The following is a 23512-nucleotide window of genomic DNA, read 5'->3' as shown; positions in this document are numbered from 1 at the left end:
TTTGTTTGTTTGTGTGTTTTGTTTTTTAATTTGGGCTCTACAATGTAAGCATCGTGAAGGCTTTGTTCACTTTTTAATTCACCAATGTATCACAAGCATCAAAAATATACTAAATGAAAGGAGCATGTGACTCTTGATCTCGGGGTTGTGAGTTCAAGACCCACACTGGGTATAAAGATTACTTAAAAAAATAAAATCTTAAATACACACACACACACAAACACACACACACACACACATGCTAAATACTTAAAATTAATTGGGTTAACAAATTTCTATTTATCTCAAATTATTGTGGCATTTTGAATTATACAGAGTGCTGAAGAGGTCCTTCCTTCCTTCCTTTTTTTTTTTTTAATTTTTTTTTCAACGTTTATTTATTTTTGGGACAGAGAGAGACAGAGCATGAACGGGGGAGGGGCAGAGAGAGAGGGAGACACAGAATCGGAAACAGGCTCCAGGCTCCGAGCCATCAGCCCAGAGCCTGACGCGGGGCTCAAACTCACGGACTGCGAGATCGTGACCCGGCTGAAGTCGGACGCTTAACCGACTGCGCCACCCAGGCGCCCCTCCTTTTTTTTTTTTTTTTAACATGATGCTTTCCTAAAAATTCTAGCTCTCCTGGTTTCACCCACTGGCTCAAGCATTATCATAGGAATTACTTGAAGGACAAGAGGATGTCTCCTTTCTAAATTCACTAGCATTTCTGTGTTTTAAATGGGTCAATCTGGAAGTTAACAACTCTGTGGGACAAGTAGGTGGGTATGATCTACTTCCAGCTCCTTTGCTCCCTTTACTTCTGGTGGGTTCTTTGTGCAGCCAAGCCAACAGGGTCATGATTCAGCTTTTGGTGAAAGGAGAGTCCTTTCTGCATCGTTGTACAAAATTTGGTGGCTTGTACCACTCAAGGAAGAAACAGAAAAGACTGGAACAATTTGAGTGCAGAGCTTAAGTATAAAAGCGGATCTATCAGAAAGAGAGAAACAACTGAATGATCCAGTATGATCTGGAATGACACATGAACTTATCACGACACAGGAACAAAGTTTAGCTGACCAATGAATGGAAAATGGTGCAGAGCTGGTGCCCGAGATCAGGCATTTAGGTCTACTTACTCTTTGGAAGACATACTTCCTTCTTGGCAGTTTCAAGTTCTTGTTTTGGGAACATTTCAATTTCTCTGAGTGCAACGGAAACATAAATAAATAGGAAGAAAAATCCAGTTGGTTGCTCACTCACCTTTTTGCTTAAGTGGGGGCCGTTAGCCCCCCCAATGCTTCTCTGCACAGATGACGGTAATTGATACACATCCTGTTCCTGGGTACCATGGCTAGTGGGGACTTGGTAAATCCCCTGATGTTGGTAGGAAGGTGGCACTTGGTAGATTGTGTCTCGAGGGCCGCCATGTGGGTTTGGCGCTTGATAGAGCTTCTGTTGGCCAAAGGTCTGGTGCGTGAGTCCAGAAGTAGGCTGGTCCTGACTGGAGGGGGTCTCCTGAATGGGGCCAATCAGAAGCTTCACCCGGTTGCCGGGGACAATGCCTTGTCGACCATGTAAGGAGCAGAGCCACCACCCTTCCAGTCCTCCTGTGTTCTGTTCTATGACAGTCAGGATATCTCCCTTGCGGAAGGCCAGCTCCTCGGCACACTCCGGGACGTTGTCATACAAGGCCCTTGCCATGAGATTCTAGAAGAAGAGAACAGATGGACATCGTGTTAGAATTCTAGCTCGGTCCTTTTTCACACCTAAATCCCACGCTTTTATGGAGAGGCACACTTCCTGGAAAGGAGAGAAGAATGAGCGTGAACAATAGTCTGTAAGGAGAAGAACAGATGGTGCAGACAAAAGACAGATACATACGTACTGCGTCTGCCACCAATGACATCAGACTGCCTCCTCGGAAAAGCCCAGAACACCACAAGAGTTCTTTCCTCTAGCGGTAGCTGCTGTGCCAAGGAATTATGGGCAGCGCCGTTAAAGAGTTCACTATACAAAACATTTTTCTTCCTTTCTTAAAGCCAGCTTGCAGAATAAAATATTCCAAGTGCTACAGCGGACGCTTCTCATTTTTTTCCCTTCACATATTGGAGGCAGAAAGAGTCAAAGAAAAGCCCAAATAACAAGCAGTACGAGTGGCATTTCTATTTGGTGTGAAAATGGAAACAAACGTACAGTTATATATGCCTTGCCAGCGCTTAAAAATTCTTACTCTCAGTTGATCAAGAAGTCCTTGGATACAGGGAGAATCTACAAGCAAGCGTTTTTGGGTTCCCCACCCCCCCCCCATGGAAATCGAGCCTGGTGCGTGGCGTGACAGTAGTCTCCATCTCTATATTTGACAGCAGGGAGCGATGGCAGAATTTGCCACACGTAGGTGGATGCCATCCCTTTTCTTTTTTGGTCTTTTATTTGTACCTTTCCTGAAGGCCTCTCCTCACGCTGCCACTTTTTCCCCTACTTCTTGAATCTCGCCATTCACAACAGAAACGCTGTGCCTTCCCCTTTCATGGGCCCAAAACACTCTCTCCCTTTGTAAGAAGGCCTGTCTGGCACATTCAGTACTAAGCAGACAGCCAAAGTAGGCATTCAGCAGAGAGCGGGCAGGCAGTACGTGCTGACATTCTTGGAAGCCTTTCAAAGGCTCCGAAGATTTCATTTCTTGGCGTCAGTAATGTTTCGCAGTGAGATGGCAGCCATCGCCACATGCCTGCTCCTTCCCAGCACAGAGAGGAGTCGGGATGCTATAAATTCATCACGAGCACTTGGAAAACTAAAAGTGATCTCTCTGGTGCTTCCCTAAAGTGTCTGGATGCACTTGAGTCACTGCAGTGGTGATCCTTTGTGGGAGGAGGGACAGCCTATCGGGCGGATCATGTTTGGGACTTTACATATTCGTGGAATTTTTGGCAGTTGTTGTTTGGATTTCTGCCCCCTGTTTGCTTCTCTAGAAACATGGACTTGATCTTTCAGCCTCGTGCTTTTCATTCCTTTAGAACTGACATGCATTAATCATCTCCCCCTGTACTATGCCTCATAACCACAGGCTTGTGCTGTATGCCGGTCCTCTCCTCTGGGGGGCAGGGGGGCTGCATTATGTAAGGCACCTCCCCTCTGGTCAGTACCTGGGAAGGGGTCCTACTCTTGCTGTTAATCCTCTTAGTGCAACTATTTAACCTAAGAAAAGGAGATCAAGCCATACCCAGGAAGCTTGATGATGCTTTTTAAGAATAAGTTTGCAGGGGCGCCTGGGTGGCTCAGTTGGCTAAGCGTCCGACTTCGGCTCAGGTCATGATCTCATGGTTTGTGGGTTTGAGCCCCACATTGCGCTTGCTGCTGTCAGCACAGAGCTTCTGTCCCCCTCTCTCTCTGGCCCTCTCCCACTCTCAAAAATAAATAAACATTAAAAAGAAAAAAGAAGAAGGTTGAAGTTCTTGTTCTTGGATCAGTTTTGAGATCCAAGAAGTCTGTGGTGTGGACAGGTGAGTGGTCAGGGAAGCTCAAGGGAAACTGGGGGGGGGTTGTGTTCTAGGTGAAGGTTTTACTTAGAATTTATACGCTAGGAAACTTTGGGATTTTTTCTAACAATTAGAAGTCCACATACATAGAGATAGAATCATGCAGCATTTTATCCTGGCTTGAGGAACCATTTAAGGATGTGTCATAATCCCCAAATCTCTGTTTCTCTTCTTCCAACTTTGGGTGTTCTGTAACTTAGAAGAAAAGTCGTAGAGTTACGGATAAGATTCTGGTCCTCTGTACCAAAATAATCTGAAGGAGATCACTCTACCAGAGTTATATGGTGATTATAGGGTAGGGAGAGAGCCGAGCACTCTTGTCTCTGTCCCTTGCTCTGGGGACCATGCAATGATTGGGGATGGCTGGTACGAAAGCCCCAAGATGAAATCAGAAGTGATAGAGGTAGGACCAGTTCTGTGGGAGCTGAGGGTAGATAGCTGTATGATTCTAGCGGCTACAAAGAAGGGAAAGAAGAGAAACAGAAAACTGTCTCTACTGTATTCTGTAGAAAGGCAAAGGACTACAGACCTAATCAGCATAAATAAGCTCAAGGCATGTGGAGCTGGGTCACTGCCATGGGACTCCATGAAGCACTGAAGTGGAGCATTGGACCGTGCTTGATTAGAAGCAGATAGAAATCCCCGTGTGAGAGCTGTTCTGGATGTTCTTTGTCTCCTATCCCAGTGACTTTCCCACCACCTGGTAAGCACCATGCTAATGTTTCAGATGTGCCTCAAGAACAGTTTCTCTGGGGCAACTTTCAGAGACTGTTGTCTTTGCCAACGGAGGCACCATGGGTGAGTTCTCCTGACTCTTTGTCCGTGATTCCCCAGCAGGCCTCCTGCTGCCCACACAGATGAGGATTTAGGAAGAAAGCTTGGCATGACCATTGATGGCATGCACCCCAGTGCTAGCCTGACATCTCACACACAGATATTCTCAGTCTTGGCTGAACAGGAGTGAGTTGCTTAATCTCTATACAAGCTATAGAGAGAGAATCAGTGTCTACACCCATCACTCTCCCATACAGAAGGTTACATACAGTTACAGAGACCTTTAACAATGACCTGAACCCAGTGTCCCTGTTTTATAGATAAAAAAACAGGTCTGGGAGGCCAGTTTATCATTTGCCCAAAGCCACAATATTGGTGTCAGAGATGGGAATGGAACTATGGTCTCTTGGCTCAATTCTCTTTCCAGAACTCTTAAGCCGCCTTAGCTCAACTACACGCTGTCCTCCGAACTGGGCTCAATTCCATCGTATAGTGAGTTCTGAAGATGACAATTCTTGTCATGTCTATAGAATAAATAGATCATTTCCCTTTGTGCCCTAACTTCCTCATCTATAAAATGAGAGTGAGGGTAACACTACCCATCTCACCGGTTTGCTATGAGGATTAAAGAAGTGAATCCAAGTCAAATACCTTAACACTGCTGGAGACTTAGGAAGCCGTTACGACAACTTATTTAATTTGCTGGGTGGCACTTTGGTCTTGGCCTCTCTCCCCACTTGGCCTCCTGTCATCAAGGGTTGAGTTCTGCTCTATTGATGCTATTATATATATATTTATACATAGCCGATCTTTCTCTTGTTCAGTTATATATCAGGAGAACTGTATCTGTCAGTATTTCTCTGAATTAATAATGAATTGTGGACACTTGCAGCCTCTTGTGGAACATTTGCCTGTAAATAGCAATAATGAAACTATTGGTTGCCCTCAAGAGACTGAGACAAAATGTTATTATTATTACTACTACCCTGATTATTATTACTGAGTGAATTATGGCTACATCTCTTTAGATTCCAACAGGGTACAATCCATCAGAGAGTGTGGGGGGGGGAATGGGTGAGGAGCTTGGCTTTTGAAAATACTTGGCATTTTGGGGTCAAGAGTTCATTTGAGAAGATAACAGCAAAATGAACGTCATCCAGAACACAAACCATCTCATGCAAAAGTGCACAGAGTTGATGGCAGATCAAGAGTTAATTCCTCTGCCTAGGAGAAGGTGGACAGACCACCTCCTTCCGTGTGGGAGGTGTGATTCCTTAAGGCCACAAAGTCAGAGGAGTGATTATCTGAATATCTTAGAAAAACCCAGAAGAAGCAGTTTGTCTATTGAAGATCTCCTCTTTCTCCCACCCGCCCCAGGATATTTATCTCCCAGGCAGGAAAGGTCAACACAGAAACAAACCCAGGAGAGATAAGAGAGCTGTGTCATTCTATAGCCCGTTGGATGGTTAGCCTCCGCAGGGTGGCAGTTAGAAATGCAGCCAGGGCTTGGCAAAGTGCCAGAGCAGTTGGGGCACTGAAGTTGAAAGCCAGAGGAACTTCAAAAGATTGCACTCCAGCTCCTTCACCTTACAAATGAGAGAAATGAGGTTTGAGGAGTTAATGATTTGCCAAGACACCTGGCAAGAAGGTCATAGAGGTGGGGCAAGAATTTAGGTCTCTTGTCTCCAGCTCCAGAATTGGGACAGTATTTTTTTTTTCAACGTTTATTTATTTTTGGGACAGAGAGAGACAGAGCATGAACGGGGGAGGGGCAGAGAGAGAGGGAGACACAGAATCGGAAACAGGCTCCAGACTCCGAGCTATCAGCCCAGAGCCTGACGCGGGGCTCGAACTCACGGACCGCGAGATCGTGACCTGGCTGAAGTCGGACGCTTAACCGACTGCACCACCCAGGCGCCCCCAGAATTGGGACAGTATTTAACAAAGTCATATGCGCATGCTACCAAAACTGTGGTTCTCATTAGGATTAGAAATCAGCATTGAGAGTTATAAATCCCATTTGAGGGAACCCTAATTGTGACAGCCTCTAGCACTGACCCCCACCCTAATCCTTCTTGAAACTCTCTTTTGGCTTCCATGCTTTCATGATTTCCATGAACTTCACTTCCTGGTTTCTTCTCCACTGTTGTTCTCATGACCATTCATCTTCCTTGTTCTTCACAGGCTAATCATGTTGCAAAGGGATCCCCCTGTGTTCTTTGCTCTTCTTTACATGCTCGCTCTCTACGGAGAATCTCATCCAGACCAATGGCATCTGAACACACAGATAACAGATCCATAGCTCCAGCCTAGATAGTTCTTCACTCCATTTCCGTATTTCCAACCGGCTAATGGGTATCTTCACCTCTAACGCAACAGGTGCAAAAACCCCTTTCTCCTGCTTTATCTCTCTTAGTTAACAGCACAGACACAGCTGCCCAAGGTAGGAAGAAGCCTCAGAGGTTTGCTGAGTCTATTCACAATCTGGAACCCAACCAGCTTCGACCCTGCCTTTCACCTCATTGCCTCTCCTAGTTCAGGCCCCTCAACAACCTTTTATTGGGAGTACACAACTGCTTCCCAATTGGTTCTCCTCCATTCACCCTCTTCCCCCTCAAAATCCATCCTCCATGTACCCAGAGGAGTTGTCTTTCCAAACCTATCCAGTTGTTTCCCTTTCCAGTTCTCCGTAATAGTATTTCTTACAGTATGACTTGTATTATCTCATTCACGATTGTCAACTCCTTAAGTTCAGAGAGGCTGCCCTATTTTTTTTTTTTTTTTTTTTTTTTTTTTTTTAGCATTTCCAGAACTTCATTCCAGTGTCTGAAGCAAAATGCACATCATTAAATGTTCGCTAACCTAAAATGGGCTCTGGACTCTGTATCCCTGGTTCTCCTGGATGAAATTGTTTTCTAGAGAACTGAGGAGGATATTTGGTTAAAATTTTATGCGGACTTGGGAAGATGAACTAACGAAGCCTGAAAGATAAATAGCATGTCCAGACGTCACAGCCAGAGAACGTGGGAGATGGCAAGAAGGATAGTGCCTGCCCCTCCCTATTAAACAGGATAATGACGTAGACAGAGAGCTTGAATCTAGTGTCCACAACCACTGAGCAAACAGGAAGGCCAGGAGGAACTGACCATTAAATGATTAAATACAGTCATCTCTGGAAGAGCTTTTTCTTCCTTCAGTGCAGCGACCTCCATCTGGCAGCAGGTGACTGAACACCATTCATACTTTGCCAGGACGTTGGGTTCTGCTGTTCCTGGTTCCCAAACTATGTCTAAGGAGTGGGAATAAAATACTGGGCAACTAGCTAGTCACTGGGCACAGAGAGCTCTAGGTCATGTGACAGCTTCTACACCATCCCCCACTCTCCCCTGCCTTTTTTTTTTTTTCCATTGCTATCAAAATGTCAAGAAAGCTTATTACTCCTACTGCCAGGGAAATGATCTGCTATTCCAAATACAGAGAGGTGTGACTTATAATTTCCATGACCATTCATGCTGTTCTTTGAAGAGAAATGCGACACAATGGCTGATGTGTCACGCCACTAGGACTGATAGCATCATCAATGGCCCAACTTCCTCTTATTATTTTTACTTCATTCTATATTTATCATGTAGGAGTTCCTGCCAAAGACCTTGGGGCGGCCACATGCTCAACAACATGCCTTTCCTGTACCCAAGTTCCCAAGCTTTAGCCCTGGACTCTGGTAGGGTGCATGCGTGCTCGTGTGCGTGCATGAACACACACACACACACACACACACACACACACACACACACACTGGACAGATTCTGAAAAACAGACACAGTAAAGAAGGAAATGGTCATTGTCAAGGAAATCAGTCCTAAAGGAAGTAGCTAAGGAATGAGCATCATCAAGGTCAGTCTCAGGACACAGTGGGGAAGAGAAAGAAAGGCTCATGTGCTTTTGTGCCTGCTGACAAAAATCAGCTGAGGGCGATCAAACTGCTTCGGCTTTCCCCCATCGTCACGTTTGGGATATAGGGAAATGTGGGATTTCCTCAAAGCAGGTAATAGTCAGCCAACGTGGATATCTATCTACAAGTGTCTGGATTTCAATTCTTGGAATACTTGGTTTACGCCTGGGTTTTTTTCATTGGATGATCTGGACTGTTGAATGTTTGGAGTTGAATTCTCTGGAGGCTGTTAATTAACGTAGCAGACATAAGACTTTCAAGTTGAGGCATTAGAAGATATGATACATATCACTTCTGGGGTTTATTTCTCAGCAATATGTGTCGACTGCAGTCTGACATGGTGTTTGTTATGGGATTTGAACCACCCATGGCAACGCAGCAGCAGAATTTCCCTAGTTATGCTTCTGATACCTGGTGTGGGGTGACCAACATATGCCACAAAGATCCCTCTGGCACCAAGACCACATTTCATCCAATGATATTCATTTTCTGGAAAGTGCTTCTAAAGCCCTATGGTGGTCACAAAGCTTCCATGAGTGTCTTGAGCCTTCTGAACATTCATGTCATTTACTCTGCCCCAAGTCCTCACATTCTCTTAGATTTTCTAGCCTTGTGAACTCTACCCACAGCATTCTCTTTTAAGCATTTCTGAATGGAAGATGCTTGAAGAAACCTGACATTAGATACCTGTCTCCTAAAGGTACTCTTTGACATACAGCAGCCCTGACAGGCACCTTGGGGCTGCACCCTGTGCGTGGTCACCCCAAGGCACCCAGATTTGGGAATCTTAACATCTCTTCCTTCCATTAGTGGTCTATTCCCATTTGATGAGGCATCATTTAGAACCCGTATTATTTTGGTGGCTCACATACCAGAGTGATACCAATTGATGATTGGTGAGAGAAAATGTGAGCTTCTTTGGCAATTTGGATATTTGGATCTCAGAAAGAACTCTCCATCTGACCAGATTTGGTCACATCATAGGGACAGCATAGCTGTGATTTTAAATCAGTGTTTCTTCAGATGCTAGTTTCTCTTCCTTCCCTGCACTAGAATGAATGCTACCTATTTTCCCTTGATTTAAGGTTGATATAGGAGAGAAACATCCATAGGACAGGATTTGTTTATCATGAAGCCAACAAAAGCCTGCAGCAAATCCTTTGTTTCATCTAAGAAAAATTACAAATGGGTTGTTAGGGAGGCATGCGTGTGTGTGTGTGTGTGTGTGTGAGAGAGAGAGAGAGAGAGTGAGAGAAACTTCATAGTCAACTTCTATTATTTCTTGGCCAACTGTGGAGGATGAATTTGAATCCTGACAGTTATTTGAGAAAAATAGTGAGAAAGGAGCATTTCCTCACAACTCTGATGATCATAAATAATACGTGTGTCTTCAGGAGCTCATTTTCCATCCTCTGTGGTCTTTGAGATTTTTTAAAGCAACTCCAGAGAGTCTTAAAGAAGGTGGAAGGGAACCTTCTATGTCTTAGAACCAGAAGTCACCCATAGCTTGACCAGAACCAATTAGACTAGAATTTTAGACTAATAAGATTCTAGAGATCATTCTAGAATCTTGTTTTACAGTCCCGGGGGTCACCTATGATATTAGCAGCAGAGCCAGAACTAGCATCTGGTTCCCCTCTTAATCTAGGATTTTTTTCCACTGGACCAGGATGTGCTTCCCGAGAACCTTCTCCATCTTAGAATTTAGTACTGTTGCTATTAAGCCTTGGAATTTATAAGCATTTGTCCCAGGTTGCCTAGTTTTGATAGATTTAAGTATAGTATATTGGCAAAGGATCAAAAACATGGGGCAGGCGCAAACTCTTTTCAGGGTTCTGTCCCTAGATAAATCTGACAGGCGCCATATAATGATGAAGGCCTGACACCCACTCACCCAAAACATAGGTTTTATTAACAATAAAACATCCATCTGGACTTCAGCCAACATTACAGTGTTGGCACGAGATCACATCTATCTGCCTGTCTAGACAAATCCGTTCAACATCCAGGTACTTGGGGGGAAGTGAAATGAGAATTAAGTTATAAAGGAGTAGGAGACGCCAGTCCACTATATTACCACTATTATAATACCACTATTATATTAGTTGTTTATTTCCCCAAACAGGATCATTTCTTAAAAGTTAAAGTGCAAAAGCTATCACATCTAATAAATTATTTGAAAGGAGGGAAAGGTCTTACCATTTTTTACATTCCCACGTATCTTCCGACACCAAGGGATGCAGCTCTCAATGTATGATATCTAAACCCACCAATACAAATATGTACATATTCTGGCAACTCTGGTCTGTCTCCCAGCTAGAGCCCAGCTGACACCTCGGATGCCCCTCTCAAATCTTTTAGATGTCACCTCACCTAGGTCAGCTGCCTGAATGCTATTATCCCACTTCACGTGCGAGGTCCTCAAAGAGTTTTTAAAAATGGATCAGTATACTTGGCTGAAAGGGTATCTACAACCATATGCTGTCAGCATTGCACCTGCAGAGAGGTCTCCAGAAAGAACCTTCAGATGCTGTAGCTTCTCAGCTAGAACAGAGAGGAAAGATGGCAGGAGCAAATGGAACAGAAGAAAACCTCTAAATGAAATTATTCAGTGGCTACGTATATAGACAAACACCTACATGTATGCATTATTTACCAGTTTATTAGAATAAGAGAGCTTTCTTCAAGGTTCAGTGCTAAATGCATGTTTATTATTATATATATGTCAACATAAAATTATACATATGCATTATACACACACACACACACACACACACACACACACAGCAGAGGAAGGCTTCAGAGAACTAAAGTTGTCTTAGAGACAGTCTGAAGAGACAGTCTGATGGCTTTATATATGGCCCGAGTGAGACCCCATGCTTCTTAGTATTTGATGGTATTCTCATGAACAGATTGGGGCTACAAATTTAAGAGGAAGCTCCCTCTTGCTTAGGACCTCTTACATGAAGCACAACCCCAATCATGGTAAAATTATGGCAAACAGTTCTAGGGCTGTCTTTTTGTGCTTCTGTCACATAAAACCAGTAGGGCAATTATTTTTAAGCAGAAGGGAGTAGGGGAGATTAGACTGGTGATTCCTAACTAGGGGGATTTGGGGATCTGGCAATGTTTGGCGACATTTTTGGTTGTCACAATGTGTGTGTGTGGCTGGTAACCAGTGGGTAGAGGCCAGATGCTGTTAGACATCCTGCAATGCACAGGGCAGTCTCCCATAACAAAAAATGATTGAGCTGTAAAAGTCAACCGTGCTGAACGGAGAGCCCTGGATAGAGGAAGGGACACTCACTGAACTGAAGGAATCTAGTCTCAGGCCTCATACTGTAAGATCAATGGCAAGGAAATCACACCTTTTGTGCTTCTGTCTCCCCACCTGCAAAATGGGGATAATGAACATATTCTTGATATTATGAGAAGTCATGGAGTCATATATGCCAAGCGCTCTGATTTCTTCAGAAGAAAGGCTCTGTCTAAAATCAAAGGCACAGTTATTATCACTGCATTATTATGAGCTCATGAAATTGTGTCTCAAGAACTGTAGTCCTCCCTCTCAGAAAAAAAAAAAGATTCCTCCGGGAAAAGAAAACAAACCAGAAATGATCTCATCATGATTACACCTGCCACACCAAAAAACAGACATAGTTCAGAGAAACTAAATTCTTTCCCTGCAGCAATGAAATAAGCTGCGTCTGTAATTAAGATCTTAATAAGGGAGGCAGGAGGATTGATGCAGACACTGCAGGCTATAAGGCACAGAGCTACCCTGCCAGGTTTAAAGCAAGAACAATTGAAATACAACACCCCTCGCTGCTTAATGCTCCCAGGTGTTCTCAGTACAAGTCCATATTTCAAAAAGGTTTTCCTTCATTTCTAGAGATGCCTGTTTCTGCAAGGAAAGAGAAAAGAACCAACCAATTATTTATAAGTAAATATTATTGATGACTCTCTGTGAAAAAATGTGTCTGAATTCACTCTAAAAAAAAGCACCTCTTAGATAATTTCCTGTCAAAGGGCTGACATAAGGGAAGAGGGATAATGCCTTCAACAGTTGATTGATCTCTGGAACGGCCCATGTTGACTGTCTCGAGTGACCATGTGTTCCTGATCTTTCTAAGACAGTACCAGTTTCAAATATCTTTCCCATTGTCAGACCATATGTCCCACGGTTGGGTGTGTGAAACATGGATGCATATCCACAGAAATTATATATATTTTAAACTAAAAATAAAAGATAGGCGTGCAAGTATATACCTTGCTAATGGGTCTGCCTTGGTTGAGTTTAGGATTTGGGAGGAAAAAAAAGGTGCCGATAAGAGGCTTTGATTCAGTCAGTGGACATCTTCTGTAATTGACAAGCTGATCTTTATAAGGAAATGAGATATATTCCGAGGCCATCTGGGCCTCTGTGAGATTGTCTAGAAATCTGGCTTCCCAGCGAGTAGAGTTAAGAGAAGGAATGCTGTTGGGCTGACTGTATTCTTTTTGCTCCTTCCCCTGACTCCCATTTAAAGTCACGCTAGGAGCGCCTGGGTGGCTCAGTTGGTTGAGCGTCCGACTTCGGTTCAGGTCATGATCTTGCGGTTTGTGAGTTTGAGCCCCGCGTCGGGCTCTGTGCTGACAGCTCAGAGCTTGGAACCTGCTTCAGATTCTGTGTCTCCCTCTCTCTCTGCCCCTCCCCTGCTCACGCTCGGCCTCTCTGTCTCAAAAATAAATAAAAAACATTAAAAAAAAAATAAAGTCATGCTCAACACACTTAGCTGTGAGTGCAGAAGGCTGGAGAATCGGAGAAGAGCACGTAAGTTTTATCCCAGAGGGGCACTCAAGGAAAGAGGACTTCAAAATTTTGCTGTGCCAATGCCGTTGTCATTGGTAATGCAGTACTGATGGTCCACTATAGCCCATTTCTTGCCAAGCTTGGACCCATAACACAAACAAGTAGTAACCAAAAAAACAAAAACAAAAAATCATCACTGACCTGTCCTGATAGACGCTAAAGATTCTGAACTCCAAGAAGGCTGGAGTGCTTAGAAGTCTACTACACTGGCTTCCCAGTGTGCTGGTCTTGCTTGTTATGGTGATTTGGGGGTCAGGTGGGGGGTTGAATTCCAGCTCATTCTTTTGGTAGAGTGCACAGCGGGCAACAGAGAAGCCTAGATGAGCCCTGAGTTAGCCACATCCCCTGTGGGAGTGAGGTGCTAAGTTAAGAATAACGGACTGACTACCACAAATCAATGAAAATAAGGCTAATTCATATAAGAGCATAAGGTTTCCACGTAACTAAAAAAAAAAAAATCAGAAAAAATATTAAGGGCACATCATTGTGTCTAAATACATATTGCTTTAATAAATAGAAAGATCTGGTTTAAATCTTAACCTTATATGCTTTTTGGTTGCCGCAACTTTCTGTCTAACTTCACAAATAATCCTCCTTCAAACACACACACACACACACACACACACACACGAGTAAAGAAAGGAATTAAACTCAAATTCAGAAGATCGTATCAAACATTTTTGTGCAATGCTTGCGCTTTTACGTATTCACAGTTGCTCAATCCTTATTTCTGGTAAGCATAGGCATCAACATGTCATTAAGGAACATTTCTGGTAACGTAACTATTACCTCGACATGTTAGAAATATCAGGAAGAATTTTCATTTTGCAACACACACACCATGATTTACGAAGAGATACGACATCTCCAAAGCAAGGCTGAATCCTTGGAATGAGGGTCCTGAACTGTCTATTTAAACACCATTTAGCACCATTAATGGTTAGGGAGGAGGTTGGGAGGAAAGAGATGAGTTCTTCTTTAAGAATAAACTGGTATTTAGTAGCCCATGACAGGGCCCAGGCGGATGTGTTGGAATGCAAGTTACTGGCGATTTTAGTATCTCCACGGTCAGCTGCCCCAGTGCCACTTCAGGTATGAAAAGTCACTGTCACACATTATCACAACTCACGCCTCTTCCATTTCCCTTGAAGTATATGTCTCAGTTCACCTCAATCTCATTGTCTACTAAAACTACCTTCTAAAAGAATCACTCTTCCCAGTGGATGGTAGACAAAGTTCACCACCAAGGCCATTTATCTTAAAACGAAGATTCTTCAGGAAGATAGTCTTGCAGCCAGGCCATAATGTTCCCCAGGCATGCCTCGTCCTCATTAACCAGTAAGAATGACTGCAGGGAGATGACTGGAATGCTCTAAGTAAATACGACGGAGGGGATGCCATTGATGGAGTATGAACAGAGGTTTTTTTGGGGGGGGGGAGGGGAGTCCCCTTCCATGCCCATATTCTTTGCAATCATCCATCACCTAGGAAACCAGCAGCTATTCTCCTGCACTTTAAGCGGGAAATACAGTACTTCTTCCCAGTGGCCCTTCTTTATCTTGGCAAAGAGGCTTGGTAATTAAGTCTATATGTTCCTGCGGGGTAATGCCAGGGGCCCAGTGGTTGGCATTTCAAACCAATTTGTTTATGTTTCTTTCTAACCCTAAAATGATCCCAAAACAGATCACCAAGGCCTCTTACTTTACATCTACATCACTAAGTGGCTGCAGTGGGATGAAGGATATAGTTTCCCCTGAACTTCTGTGTCCCTCCAATCACCTCCTTCACATTCTACTGTTGATTTTGTACACTGATAACTTTCTCTTGTCCTGTGATATTTTTGGTATGGATAAGCAATTCTAGTAAATGCTTCCTCTTAAAATTTATCTATATAATGTTTCTATACCTATATATTACATATGTCTTATAATGCATATTATAATAGCTGCCATTTTCAAGTGCCTATGGGCTAAAAACTAATGATTTCCATATATCATATCCTTACCGCTATCCGGTAAGATGCGTATTATTACTCCCATTTTATAAACAAGGAAACAGAGGCCTGAAGTAGCAAAAGTGGGATTTGCAGCAAAACCTGGGTTCTTTCCACTATGCCAAACGGCATTAAGACTTTTCTTTTTTTTTTTTTAATGTTTATTTTTGAGACAGCACAAGCACGGGAGGGGCAGGGAGAGGGAGACAGAGCATCTGAAGCAGACTCTGTACTGACAGCAGTGAGCCTGACGTGGGGCTTGAACTCGTGATCTCATGACCCGAACCAAAGTCAGACGCTCAACCCACTGAGCCACTCAGGTGCCCTACATGAAGACTCTTTTTAATGGCTCTTTGTATAAGTTTGTTAGGTCACTCAACATTCAGTTCAATGTTTCTAGAGTATTGACTATGAGCAAGGTCCTGTGATCTCAGGAATATCAATCTTATGAATAACAATGACGATACCAAGTCATTAATTAATGTGCAAGCAGGCATATAAGTATGCTGGTAAATCCCTGTGGCTGGCATCTGTATTTCATGTTACACCTCCAGGCCCATGGAGCACTAAACAATGCTCAACCACCTTTACCTAGTAACTGGGGTTTTGACACAGTCTTGTCACCGAGTCTTGAGTCCAGTCCACACTATCCTTTCAACATCCATCAGTGCAAAGAGAGCTGAGGCTGTCTACTTACTACATGCCAGGAGCCATGGTAGGTCCTTTACATCCATGTATTATCTTACTTAGGCCTTAGAACAATAGTATGAGACAGTTACTCTCCCTGTTTTACAGATAAGAAAGCTGAGGCTCAGAGAGGTTAATTTGCCAGAGGCTATATAGAGCAATGAGTCACAAGAAACAGAAATGCCTTTCTCCAAAGCCCACATTCTATCTTGTATCTACCACAAGAACATATAAGATCAAGGCTGTGCCCCCTCCAGGCTGTAAGAGATCCTAGATCACACTTTTTATTCAAGGACTTACTTGTCTAACAGTCTCTCTCTACCCACAAATAAAGGGTGGGTCTCTCATTTTCAGTGGGGCTTACCGAAAACTAGACAGCCCCGGCGGGCAATCTATGGGAGTTAACAGCTATCGTTTAGATAGCGATTTGATTAAAAGGGGTTAATAAGTAAGGACGTGCTAACAGAGGAGGGCAGAGGTGGAAAACATAAAGCCTGTTGTAAGGATTATAGGACAGTCAAAGAGACGAAGGTGTAGGCTTTTGATGGTTTTACAGAGTGGATGGATGAGGAGACCCGGCTTGTGGGAAGTGACAGACTAACCAAGTCAGGTAGGCGCAAAGAGACAGGGACAAACGAATGGGAGCAGCAAGAGACCAAGATTTCCCACGGCAGAGTCAAAAGAGAGGAGAGAGGTAGGGGGTACAGGGTGTGCTTAAGAGCATCATGTCTACGTGGGTTGGGGAGGCGAGCCATACACAAGTCTGGTGTTAGAGCAGCATAAAGACTGCTTAAATGAGAAAATGAAAGAAGATGAGGTCATGAGGGCACAAAAGGGGGAGGGAATTTGTAAAGGGGAAAAAGTGGAGAGGAAATTTTTTCAGAAGTCTGGTGGGACGAGTAGGGGCAGCAGACCGGAAGCCACTGATGAACTCTGAGACAAGGGCTGACGTATGTTACAGTAAGGGAAGGGTGCCACACAAATCCTTGGCATGTCCCACACTGTGCTAAATTTGGTATCATCGGAACACCCCCAGTTCTCCAAAGACCTTCAGCTCTGTGCAGATTGCCATTCAGCCCCCAAAATTGGGTTTGCCCAATAAATACATGCATCCATAAACAATTAACATCTTTTGGTGTTTTTTAAATTCGTAGATCTCACCTAAGATTTAAAAAGGAGATACCGTATGTTTTCACTCTTATGTGGATCCTGAGAAACTTGACAGAAGACCATGGGGGAGGGGAAGGGAAAAAAAAAGTTAGAGAGGGAGGGAAGCAAACCATAAGAGACTCTTAAAAACTGAGAATAAGCTGAGGGTTGATGGGGGGGTGGGAGAGAGGGAAAGTGGGTGATGGGCATGGAGGAGGGCACCTGTTGGGATGAGCGCTGGGTGTTGTATGGAAACCAATTGGACAATAAATTTCATATTAGAAAAAAAAAAAAAAAGGAGCATGAGGCAGGGCACCCGGGTGGCTCAGTCAATTGGGTGTCTGACTCTTGATTTTGGCTCAGGTCCCGATCCCAGGGTCATGGGATCAAGCTCCATGTCAGGTTCCACGCTGAGTATGAAGCCTGCTTAAGGTTTTCTCCCTCTGCCCCTCTCCCATGCTCTCTCTTAAAAAAAAAAAAAAAAAGATCATGGGAGACAGGAGTCTCTGGTTTGGATTGAGCACAGCAAATCATACCCAAGGGAACAAATAACCTAAAACCAAAATGTCAAAGCAAGGCAAGAATTGGTAATTATACGTCACAAATGACCACGTTGATTTAACTGCAGTCCCTTGATCATCTCTTCTCAAACTAGCTTGGGAAAATAAAAGTATTTTCAAAGTCCCCCCAAAAGCTTTTAATAGGACACACTTTGTTTGCCCGCATTGAGCCAGAACACAGGGATCTGAATTTCAGCATGTAGGTTTCTTATTTGTATCATAGGTTTTACCTATTCTTTTATCTTCACTCAAAACGTTTAAGAATGAATTTGTTGTCAACCATGCTTCAATTAAAAAAAGAATTTGTTGAATGGGAGACTAGATTCATCATTTAGAATTTTCGTGTAGGCACACGGGGTTCAGAAATTTGGCAAAGCCACAAAAGCTGCTCAGCTATTAGAGATCAGACAGGCAGTGCCTGCTGAGCTCTGACCAGGCCTGGGCCTGCACAAAGTGGGCGGGGTCTCAGGCTTCTGCTCAAACACAGCTGTGCACGGATCCTTCCATCACCCTCCTGGCAGACAGCAGCAACAATCTGCCTCCAGACCCCTCGGAAGGGGAGCCTTCACTGAGCAAGCCACGGCCATTGAGGCACAAGCTCCTTCAACAACCCCCCACCCCCCAATTCAGGACATGCTTTTTGTATATTCCGAAGAGCTTGTGGAAAACTCTTAATAAGTGAAGGGCCTGTAATTTACTATCACAGAACCTCAAACTGAATGAAGCCTTTTAGGAGAAACGGAGCATTAAGTGCATAGGAGACAGCAGCCTTCCCATGAACATCAACCACAAAACATAAAACGAAATAAAGCTAGACTAGTGGTTGCTCACCGAAAAGTTTGTAAGGCATAGCTTACGCTCCCGGGTTCTCAAGATTATTATAAATGCATTAACTGGCTGGCCTGGAGCTATGTGTCTAAGTGCAAATGAGTGGAGGTTAGCCTGTCCTCTGGTTACGATTCCTGAAGTAGCCAAACCAGATAATCTGGTTAAAAAAATCTTATAGTGGCTGAATTATAAATCTCTCGGTGAACAGAAGTCTGACTGTGCTAGGTTTATAGTGTGTAGAGCAGCACAGTGTTTAAAAGATCATTCCTGACTCCAGGATTTTACAATCTAATAACTATCTGGTTTTATGCCCTAAGTGGCTCAGATTAAACAAATAACTGCCAAACGTGCAATTCACTTTGCTTTGTAGAGTTTCTATGTTAAAAAAAAAAAAAAATCAATCCTGCAGGAATACTTGAGATGAAATTGTTTTAAACTTCCTGGGGGACAAAACCACCAGTCACACAGAGCATTTTAGGGAGGTCACAGATGATTCTTTCTTTAAGAGTGGCTTAAAGTCACAAGTTCTGGAACCTGATCCCCTTGGGTCAATTAACAGCTCCACCATTTTTTTAGCTGTGTGGCTTTGGATAAATTACTTAGCCTCTCTGGGCCATAATTTCTACATTTGAAAAATGAGTATATGATAAAACCCACCTCAGAGTTTTTGGAAGAGTGAAATGTGACGATCTTGTATTATCATGGTAATTCTTAATTAATATTATTTACCACTCTTCTACCTTTGCATCATTTCCTCTACTTAAAATGACAAAATGGTCTCCTGAAATAGAGCTGTGCATTATTTAAAAAAATTTTTTTTTAACATTCATTTATTTTTGAGAGACAGAGAGAGACAGAGCAGGAAAGTAGCAGACACAGAGGGGGACATAGAATACAAAGCAAGCTCTAGGCTCTTAGCTGTCAGCACAGAGCCGGATGCAGGGCTCGAACTCACAAACCATGAGATCATGACCTGAGCTGAAGTTGGGCGCTTAACCGACTGAGCCACCCAGGCGCCCCGAACTGTGCATTATTAACTAGAGAGAACCCAGGCTTTCTAAGAAAGGGACAGCAGATTGCTTCAGCTACTGGTTTATTTTATAGTCACCACAAAGTGTCAATCTGACATTTGGTCGGTCAAAGAAGTCAGTATTTTTTCTGGTGAGCTAATAAAGACCCTATATTTACATCACTTGGTAAGGGTGTTCAACACTGGTAAGACCCAGCAAAACAGGAGGGTGAGGGTTTTTCCGTGAATGCCAATCGCAATTTATTTCGTCCGTTGCCATGCTTTGTTTCCATAAGAGTAAAATCAAAACATAATGAGGTCACTGAATAAAAGTGACTTTAGACTTTGTCACTTCTGTCACTTTCTAGATTGCAGCGCTCAATATTGATTTCAGCCATTTATACTTTCCAATAATGAACGTATGAACCTATTTTCTCTTTTATTTTTTCCCTGTAAGCTGGTTATTATGAAACTAAAGGCATTCAGTAATAGGGACAGGAGGGACCAAAGAACTACTACAGGTTAAGTAACCACTATTCTAAACAAGGGACTGTGGAAATACAGGGCGAGCCACTTCAAGAATGGGAACTTTGCTGCCAGGTAGAAGGATTTGTTTCTGGTCGCATCCTAAAGTCAAAAGCATTAGGAATCCTTAGGATTATTCATGCCTCTGATCTTCCCTCTTGAGGCAGATAATGGAAAGCTAACAGTACAGTGATAACGAATACCTGTGTCTTCAGACAGTTGTAACCTTTCCGAGGAGAACCAGAACTCATGCATTATAATAAAGACTTTCAGCATTTAGATTTAGAGCTTTTGAACAAGATTTATAGCTTTCGAATAAAAGATTTATCACTGAGGTTAGCCAGTGGCTATTAGCTGGAACCGAGTATTTACAACCTCACATTAAAAAAGGATGGGCCAGAAGCTAGATAATTCAGAAAGGAAGCAAAATAACTCCCAGCTAGCACAATCCCAAAGGTCAGACAGGTAATACAAATTGCCAGTCCAAAGCATAGCCACCTTGCCAACATTCATTTTAATAATAGCACCGTTGTTTCAAATCATTAGGTCTCACGTCTCTTCTAGAAGTCACGCCCAACTCACTGCAATGTGCTTCTAAGTACAGTGTCTCTGGAAGCTCCTTGCCTGATTCGATGGGGGTGCCTTAAACAAATGGGATATGCCGAGCAAATTATGATCCTTTAGCCAAGAATACGTAAAAACAATGGTGCATAATGCATGAGAAAATAATGTATCCTGAGCCTCTGTACGCTTCGGGGACAATAAGCTGACTGGACAATTCAGACTCTCAGCCCATTCAAACGCCTAGAAGTGTTTTAAAGAAATGGCAAATGCTCATTCGTTCTTACATCCAGGATTCATTTAAGGACGTCAGCATGCTCCATCACGGGCTGCATAAGAGTACCTCGGGCTTTTAATTTCTCCCACCAAAAGTGCATAAGGCAAAACTGCTTTAGGAGCCAGTCTGAGGGGACTCAGCAGTTCTGATTCCTCTCTCATTACGGCCCTCGGCCCGTGGAGGCCAGGCCTAGGGGAGCCGCAGAGTCTTAAACTCCGCTCCGAGTTAGACACCCTCTGAATGCCAGTGGCTCCAGTGGCGGCTCCGATCAGACTGATTCTTAGTCTTTCAGTGGAGATGGGCCCGGGTATGCTGTGCCCTCCCGGAGTGGGTCTCAGAGACTGGGTCTCTGCCTGCCTGCTTGTATGCCAGCCTCGGTGACTGAGACCCCCTCTCCCTGGGGCACAGAAGGGGTCCCTGCAGAGGAGTTGTCACGGTGGGCGACACACACACGCGCGCGCGGAAACCTGACGGAAGAGGCACCCTCTTACCTTATACTTCATCTCGGCGGCGGTGGGTTGAGCCGTTTTCCTACCCTAGTCAGCCTGCATCAAGCGCTGGCGTGTCCGCGCCTCCATGGAGTGCAGTGCTAAATGAAAGTGAGAGCGTCCGGCCCCGGGCGGCTTTGCCAGTCGCAGCGCGCCAGCTCCCGCACAGCCTCTGAGCTCACTGTTTTGATGGAGCCCGGCCCAGCCCCGGCCGTATTTGCATATCGCCAGCCATTGGCTGGCCGGCGAAGGTAATGTGGGGCCCCGCCCACCTCTTAACTTCGGAGAACTGACAAAGAACTTGTAATGTGGTCATTTCTTTTTTACAGGAGCCCAAAGGGTGGAAAATAAAACGAGGTGGGGAACCGTCTCGAACGTTACTCCCCATCCCCTCAGCAACCCCCCCGACACCCACCCCCCCCCAAAAAAAAGCCCCGGGCAAAGGAGATTCTTTTTTAAGATTAACCTAAGTTTTAAAGAAATTGAATTCACAAAGCAGTCTGACAGTCGTGCTTCCTGTGACCTAGCAACTCCTTCATAAACCCATTTCATTTCAAAGCCATTCACCTCGCAATCTCTACATGAAACGAATTCGGGGAACAAAAGGTTTTCTGTCTCCGGGCCCCTTTTACTAACTACCCCTGCTGATATCTCTCTCTCTCTCTTTCTCTCCTCCCTCCCCTCCCCTTTTTTGTGGCTGTTTGCTTTTTTTGTTCTTTTCAATGTTCAAAGTACTTGCAACGTCAGTCTGCGAGGAGCCAGAATACAATTCTCTCTGTGAAAAGGGACTCCGCTAGCACAGGCACCAGGGCTTTCCTAGCCGGCTTCTCCCCAGGGCCTCGGAGAGTTGAGTGTCAGCCACATTCAGCGATCTCCTCTGGCTTTGCTGAGGATAAAGGTTAGATGTGACCCCTTAGATGAGGCTGGCCGGTGCATGCCCTATACATCATGGCTGTCCACTGAGCAGTGTGTTCTTTGATGGCTGGCGTTGCCAGCTCCAGCTTTGAACACTGCAGTGTTTTCCTTCTGACCTCTCTCCTGAAGATGACCCATTAACCCACCAACACTTATTATTGGGGAAACAAAAAAAAATGCCCACTGTTTGAGGAGCCTGGTTTAAAAGACCAGTCTCTCCACTGAAGCACAGAACATTCGGTTCAGCCTCATGATTTCTATAGAGAAAGACATCACCCAGGAGAAGACAGAAAGGGTCACCTTTAGCCACTCTTCTAAAGGATGAAGCGGAGAGAGGGGAAAATTCCTTTTCACTGGGTCTCAGGATTGAGACTCGGTGATTTCAGACAATAGCTGTCCCTGAGTGGGATGGACTCCAAGCAGACTACACAACCTGGATGGAAAAATCATCTCTTTTTTTTTTTTTTTTCCTGACCTAGTTGGATCAGAATCAGTTTGATTCCCCTGCCCCCCAAATTCCCAGTGAATTAAACTTTTACTTTTATGATCCAAACAAATAGAACAGATGAGCAGCTACCCTGCAAAAGTGGTTTCCAGATACAAGGCTCCAGATCACAGTTTAATAAGGCACCGATTCCTTGGACGTGACCCCCTCCCCCCGCCCCACTGGTCATAATGAGGTTGATACACCCATTCAGGCCTCAGACTTGGACTTTGCTTTTCCTCATTTAGCCTTGGAGTGAAAATAAGCCCGAGTGATTTTGCAAGGTCTTTCTGAACACAAATTAAGCATGCAGCATATTGTACTACAAGGATCTTCCTAACAGTCCTACCAGCTTATGGGAGAGTCATTAGTTTGCAGGAAATTGTTTTTGGTGTCTGCCTGGATCAGTCAAAGTCCTTCCCGTCCGTAAGATGAGTCTTGTGGCCTCCAGAAGATCTAGATAACATTCCTTTGGCTTCCTAAGCAGTAGGGCTGAATCTGCTTTCTGTTCTGTTTGATGAGTACCACTGAATAGGCCAACACTATCTCACCCCAAACGCTTTCAGTTTCCAAAGCATTTGCTAGGGCTTTTTGTCATTTCATTCTCTAGCTAGAAAGTTTAAATCGTACTAAGTGGCCCCCTTGCTTTCCTGCTTCTCTCCTCTTCAGTAGACACTTGGAATCTACCTGAAGTTCATTTCAGAGGAGTTTGGATCAGCGTTAGTCACACCGCAGTCGGATATACTGTGATAGTCTCAACAAATGTCTTAACTTCTTGATTTTGGTGCCCTGAAGTATGACATGGAGAAAATAATAATGCCTACCTGCTAGGTTATAATGAGTATTAAATGAGATAGTGTGGATAGAAGTTAATACTACCCAGCACATAGTAAGATCTTAATAAATGTTCACTTATTAATGTTCCATTATTAATTATTGTTTT

The 23512-nt window shown here is 43.9% G+C and overlaps 1 protein-coding gene across 4 annotated transcripts in view; it reads right to left on the bottom strand.

Moving 5' to 3' along the window:
* NEDD9 (neural precursor cell expressed, developmentally down-regulated 9) overlaps nucleotides 1-23512 on the bottom strand; it is a 184968-nt gene that overhangs the window by 27393 nt on the left and 134063 nt on the right. For 3 of the 4 annotated variants that reach the window (XM_047859718.1, XM_047859720.1, XM_047859721.1), the window contains one exon: nucleotides 1240-1686. In XM_047859718.1, coding sequence (XP_047715674.1) covers nucleotides 1240-1686 — 447 coding nt within the window. Of the gene's footprint in view, nucleotides 1-1239; nucleotides 1687-21173; nucleotides 21364-23512 lie in introns of those variants that run through there. The other variant, XM_047859719.1, reaches the window with a different exon arrangement.

Source organism: Prionailurus viverrinus, chromosome B2 (genome assembly GCF_022837055.1).
Source record: "Prionailurus viverrinus isolate Anna chromosome B2, UM_Priviv_1.0, whole genome shotgun sequence".
Classification (NCBI taxonomy): Eukaryota; Metazoa; Chordata; class Mammalia; order Carnivora; family Felidae; genus Prionailurus; species Prionailurus viverrinus.
Note: the sequence above shows the minus strand (reverse complement) of the source record. Positions and strands in the feature narration are given on the sequence as shown.